The sequence below is a fragment of the Alligator sinensis genome, unplaced genomic scaffold, assembly GCF_000455745.1.
Source record: "Alligator sinensis unplaced genomic scaffold, ASM45574v1 scaffold417_2, whole genome shotgun sequence".
NCBI classification, from domain to species: domain Eukaryota; kingdom Metazoa; phylum Chordata; order Crocodylia; family Alligatoridae; genus Alligator; species Alligator sinensis.
Genome location: NW_005842456.1, coordinates 1,230,501 through 1,236,516, shown reverse-complemented (window position 1 = coordinate 1,236,516; position 6,016 = coordinate 1,230,501). Strand labels below are relative to the sequence as shown.

General features: G+C 39.1%; 2 protein-coding genes across 5 annotated transcripts in view; both read right to left on the bottom strand.

Annotated features, from left to right (window-relative positions):
* The window catches only part of ALDH8A1 (aldehyde dehydrogenase 8 family member A1), a 14,853-nt gene extending 10,553 nt beyond the window's left edge, over positions 1–4,300 (bottom strand). For 2 of the 4 annotated variants that reach the window (XM_025212331.1, XM_006030668.3), the window contains exon 1: positions 1,856–4,300. In XM_025212331.1, the coding sequence (XP_025068116.1) occupies positions 1,856–1,911 (56 nt within the window). In that variant the 5' untranslated portion in view covers positions 1,912–4,300. The remainder of the gene's footprint in view (positions 1–1,855) is intronic. The other 2 variants (XM_025212332.1, XM_025212334.1) reach the window with 2 other exon arrangements.
* A 136-nt stretch (positions 4,301–4,436) lies between these two features.
* The window catches only part of HBS1L (HBS1 like translational GTPase), a 113,257-nt gene continuing 111,677 nt past the window's right edge, over positions 4,437–6,016 (bottom strand). Inside the window, exon 18 of the mRNA XM_006030672.3 lies at positions 4,437–5,068. Within this exon, the coding sequence (XP_006030734.1) occupies positions 5,057–5,068 (12 nt within the window). The 3' untranslated portion in view covers positions 4,437–5,056. The remainder of the gene's footprint in view (positions 5,069–6,016) is intronic.

Below are 6,016 nucleotides of genomic sequence, written 5' to 3'. Positions count from 1 at the left end.
AAAAGGCAGGAATGGGAACAGAGATAGGGATAGAGTGGAGGAAAGCAGAGGGAAGGAAAGCAGACATAAGAAAGAGGGAAAACAGATGCTTCAGTTAAACAAGGAAAGAAAATTATAAACCTGTGTTCATTTAAAACAACTTCTCACTGCCTTCTTCGGCCAAACAAGAAATAAATTAAAAAACAGAGAAAGCTGAACTCAAAAACAAGTAAATAAGGTTTGATACCAAAATGTTACCAAAACTATCCATCGTAAACTGAGCTTGAGTCTGTATTGAAAAACAGATGGAGATGAAAGCCTTTAGAACTAAATGGTTTTGTTTGCCTTGGTTTTCCATCTCAAGTATGGGTGATGAGAAACAACCTGCTTTGGAGTTTTGAGGTGTGTTGCTGGCTTTTTGAACGTTTGTACATAGGCTTCTGTACATGTCTGGGGAGAGAGTCTTCCCTCCTGACCTCCAGCTCTATGCAATATCCTACAATTTGTTTTGCTTGCTAGCTACAGCTCTGAGCACACAACTTCATACGTGCCTAGGATGTATGCAACAGCTGACTGAGAAAGTTGGATGAGATGTAACACTGTCTTCCAATATGGATTACCTTCACACTTAACATGAGTGGAATTTAACGGCTCAATAGTCTACTTTTTTTTTTTTAGGCCCCTTTACCTATCTCTCACATCTCCCTATTTTTATGAATCTACTTATGTAAATAAGCAGAAAGGGGATTAATGTATAAAACCTTTCAAGCACAGATAGTTTTGGACTGCTTTGAGCAAATTAAACATTCTACCAAACCCAACCTGGTTACACTTTAACTCTTGGTTATCAACACCTAGTAAATATTTACCCAAATGACAGTACAAGGTTTCTGCTGAAAAAACAAACGAAAGAAATCAATAGCAGCAAAATAAAGAAAGGTTTATTTTGACACAGTATTCGGCCTTTTCATAACAGACGAGTTGTATTAAAAATGAAACAGCTGAACATTAGCTAACATCTTCAAAGCCCTTTGTGTACACCTTTTTTCCTGATCAACTGCCTCCTCAATGAGTCCTACGCACTCCCAATCATACACACTGCGTTGCTACTTAGCTATCCATATGAAGGGGTTTTTGCCATTACACAATTGATCGTGTACAGTGGCAAGAAATATGTACCCAAAGATTAGTCTTAGGGCTGAACTGCATTGCATTTATGGTCTTGACTGGATAAGGTCACTACACTGTACACAAATGCACGTTTATGAAGCTACATCAGTATTTTATTTTTTTTTGCCTGCAATGTCATTGTTCCATATGGCAAACATCCAGCTGCAGAGATCAGACTTTGGGAGAACTGGAAGATTTTGATCAGGGAAGAACCCAGGTACGCAAAGTTTTGGGGGGTTTTTTTAAATTGCAGGGAGAGGGTAAAAACTAACATTAGATACTGAGAACATTTATACTTGGATACAGTCGTTCAAGGGCTGTTCTCAGAAGAGAGATTAACAGACGCTTTTTCTTGGCTCCACTATAATTCATGCATCTAAAAACTATGGTGTGACCATTTCTTGCAACTCCCATTCTACAGGACTGGGCTAGGACCTCCAGGCAGGACTAGGGCTAGAACTGAAATAACTGAGGTTATACTGATTTACACACACTGAAGATCTAGCGCACAGCTTTAAACAGCAAAGTGTAAAGAGGAATTGCTGCTGGAGTAATAATGTTACTAAGGTCAAGTAACTGAAGAGCTTATTTATTTGGCATTTTCCTGGTCTCACCATCTACCCCACACACAATTTCATTGATGTCATTTGTAATTACATTGTTTTCCCCCCCGTCATCTTCTGGTAAAACTGGAATAAGTACTCACCTCCTCTTTGCCACTGTCTGGCACTCTGCAATACACTTCTCCTGTGGACGGATCATAGGAATCTAAGTAAGAGGAGCAGGGAACAAATTTACCACCTATGAAGTTCTCCAAAACTAAGAGAGACCTTGGGACAGCCATTTGTGAGCAGCCTGCTTCGACTGTGAGATTTCTCAGGCGTTACTTTATACTGCTTCACTTCTAGGTATTTACATTCCAAGCTTGAACTCCTCCCCCTTCCAATCTGTGATCAAAACTACCTCACATGCCAGATGAACAGGCAGGAAAGGTGTTTTTCCTATGGCTCATCAAGAATAATCTATGAAGTGATTTAATAAGGGTAGTGGAATCGATCAGATCTTGAAGACAGTATTTTTAAAAAGCAAATTAAAACTAGATGAATAAAAAAAGGGGGCGCAAATAAGCAAACAGTTCCTACATTGCTCTACTTCAAATGCATTCCTCAATAACGATCATCTCTTCTCTTTCAATGAGCAAAACTATAGCAATGAAGTTCTATAAAGTATATAAAAAAAATCTCCAACCAGAATTGAAAGTCAATGTACAGTAGTTATCTTCTCAATCGCTTGAGACCCGGTGTTGAAACATTCATATTCAGTCATGCAACAGTTCCTCTGAACCTACTGCACACTGATTCTAAAACATGATGGGCCAGTGATATGGGAAGGGACCATAAAAAGTTCACTTTTTGGAGCAAGCAACCTCAACACAGTGCAGAAGTCCTGCTGGAGGAATGCCCTAAAACACTGGTCCATTGCTGGGAGCATAAACTACACTTCTCAGCAAACACCACACTTCATCACAGCAATAACTCAGGCTGTGAGTGACTACTTTACTTGCATAAGGTGAATACATATGATTTCTTTACAGAATACCTTATTTATGCATTTGCACTTTATTGTTAAAAAAAAGAAGAAAAAAACCTTATTCGTATGGATTTCCTTGGGGAACCAGGAGAAAACTGTGTTTCCATTCATTCAGTGCAGAGGATTTTAGGATTCCCTATGGGATCAGGGTAGAGCAGAAGAGCATAATAAATTACCATATAGAAACTGGAGATCTTCAAGATGCATTGCCTATACACACATCCTGCTTGGTGCAGCAGGGCTGGACCCAATGATCTTCCAAGGTCTCTTCCAGCCCACATTCTATGAATCCCATGAGGTACGCGTGTGTCATGCAGCTGAGCTTAGAGACTTTGGTCAACAGGGTTTGTATAACACACATGCACCTATTTCTTTCTTGTGCTCTGCACCAAGTGTATAATGAACAGTATGTGTCAGTCACAGCTCAGGTGGGCAGGATTAAGAAAGAAAAGGAAGTGCAGGTTGCAGAAAGGGCATATGGACAATGCATCTCCAAGAACTACAGTCACTATCAGGAGTTTTTCTCCTTAAAGATTGCCTTCATGGACATTGCACTGTGGAGCGTTCCAATGCAGCAGTACATTCAGACTTAGCAACTTCAGAGTTTAAGGGAATGAGAAACTGAAACACTACTTTGCTGAATAAGGCATCTAAGCTGGATGCCTTATTCAGAAGTTGGATAACATTTTGTTAACTGAACTGCAGGCAACTGCTCTGCAGGTATCTGATATGGATACATTTGCAGTGTTGTATAATTCACAAGTCTAGTGTTTAGTGTTGAGGGCAACAGTTTCCCAATCTAGTAAGTTCTGAGACTTGTGACAACACCAGTTTCAATATGGTCTCACTAGTCATTCTGGCCCCAGTTCCACAAACAGGTGTGCATGTACCTAGATTCTTGACACACATAATTAGCCCTACTGAAGTCAATGGAATAATTCACACAAAATGGAGAAAGAACTATGCATTTGACTACAAACAAAGTCACTCCCACTAGGTTAAGAGCATGGAGGGAGGTACACACGTAGAAAACTACAGGAATATTATTTGCCCAACCGCTTGAATAGAAGTATCAAGCCAGTCTTCAGTGCTCTACACCTCTAAAAATACATCTTTACTGCAGGGATAATGCAGATGATCGGCACCCAGGTTAGGCTCAGTTAGGTGTGAGGTGCCATGCAATACTTGAGCTATCATATACCCCTGATGCTGCCCTCACCAGTATGATGTTAAGAGTTTTAGGATCATCATCTGTGGTTCTTTCCACTTATTCATTCCCAAGTTTTTCTCAGTGAATTGTGAAGGAATTTATTTGCCCTTTGACACATGTGGGAACTTGCAGAAAGGCCCTGCAGAATTATCAGTATCCTGTATCCCCACTAGAAAGTGAAGGATTACCAGACTTAATGAGAGCAGCACTCAGGCTGGACAGCTAGCTTTGGGTGGAAACAAAACACAGGTTGTGGGTGTGAACAGATCCCAGGTTGTGGGTGTGAACAGCAGGCAGGTAAGGGACAGCATCCAAGTCAGCATCTGAATTAATTATGCAGCAAAGGCGTTACCTCATGTGTCAGTCTCTAGGTTTACTTCTGTCATTATACCGACACCAATTGGTCCTGCAAAATTATGACTGATTTAACAGACTTTAGACATGGTTCAGATTAAATCATATGGTTCAATGGAAGCAAAACATGATGCTCAGACCAGGCTACTTTATTATTTTTACACTTAAAAAAAGAAAATCAAATTAGCCATTGATGACACAGCTTCCACTACATATCAAATGAAGATTTTTTTTTTTAAATAAAATTTGGGATGGGGCAAATAATCCTGTGGATGACACAAAACACCATTCTCTGAAACTGCAGTAAATATTTCTTTTTTCCCTGAATAAGCATTCATCTCAAACCTTAAAAATATATTAGGCCAATTAAGTTACTTCACTGGATTACTGTGCAGCAAGTAAGCAAATCAAAGAAAATATGTAAACTCTCTATGGCTGGAAGTAGCAAGTTTGTTTCATGATGATTCACCATCTTATCTTCTCATGCATCTTCCCAAGCAAGTTTCCATAAAGCTCTGTGAAAAAAAATTTCACATGGGGAAATACAGAAGCTTTTGCCATGAGAAAGTGCAACATTTCCATTTCCCTGTCTGTTGCCATCTCATTCTGCTGTGGAGAAAAATTGATAAAAAGTTCCCTTGAAGTTTAATGTGATTTTCTTTTTTTCAAATTAATTGCACTTTGTTCCTTCAGCTGAACTTGACTCTTAGCAGGCTGCATTTTGGTTGGGTCTTGGAAATCCTGGCACCAAAGTCATTCTTTAATCTAAAAATAAAAAGGCACAATTGTTTTATTTATTCCATAACAAACAAATGAAAAATAGCATAAAGAAAACTATACAGATCAGCAAGAATTTCTAGGCTTTCTTTTTAAACATTTTTCTACTAACAATACCTTTTAGTTTCTCTCTGAAATGCTTTGAAACAACACTCTGTATATTAGAAACTTGTTTCCAAATAATAATTTACAAGCCACACGCTTAATTAGACCTTGATTCTGTAGTTCCAGATATATACTTTATTTTATAATCATTGATCAAAATGGAACAACTTAGTGAGATTAAGCATGCACATAAAGGATTATAGGATCAAAGGCTTTATTCTGAGTTGTTTAACACAGTTGAAATGGTTAAGAGCAACATATTAAGGCACCAAAGTAACAGTGTGCACAGCCATTCAGTTACAGGAACTTGTGTTAAAGCACATGGATAAGGGTTAGGAATATATCACCACCTCTCTTATATAAATAAAATATTATGGTATTTGATTACTAAATTTGAAGAAGTCATAATAAGCCACTTTTTCAATTGGACACAGACAAATAAACATACAACATTCTAAATTTCTAGCCAATGTAATTTTCCCCCTAAAACAGTTTGACCCATTTTCTTCAAACTAGAAGTATATTCTTTTTTTTCAGGCTAACAGGGCATCGGAGCATGTAGGGTGCCTGTAGACATCGGGTGCCTAAGGGTGTAAAACTAAGGGTGCCGCCTGTAGACGTCGTTACATCTGCAGGGCTCCGGGGCTGCTCTGATTTACAGTGCATCAGAGCAGACACAATTAACTGAGTCTCCCAAAGCGTGGCAATTACTGCGCTCCCGGCAGCCTCCGTGTCTCATGTATTAGGATCTCCAAGCTTCAAAATGGCAGCAGGGGCGCTTGAACTAAAGCTCGTCGAACTAAAGTCAACTGCTATTTTGAAGTGCAGGAA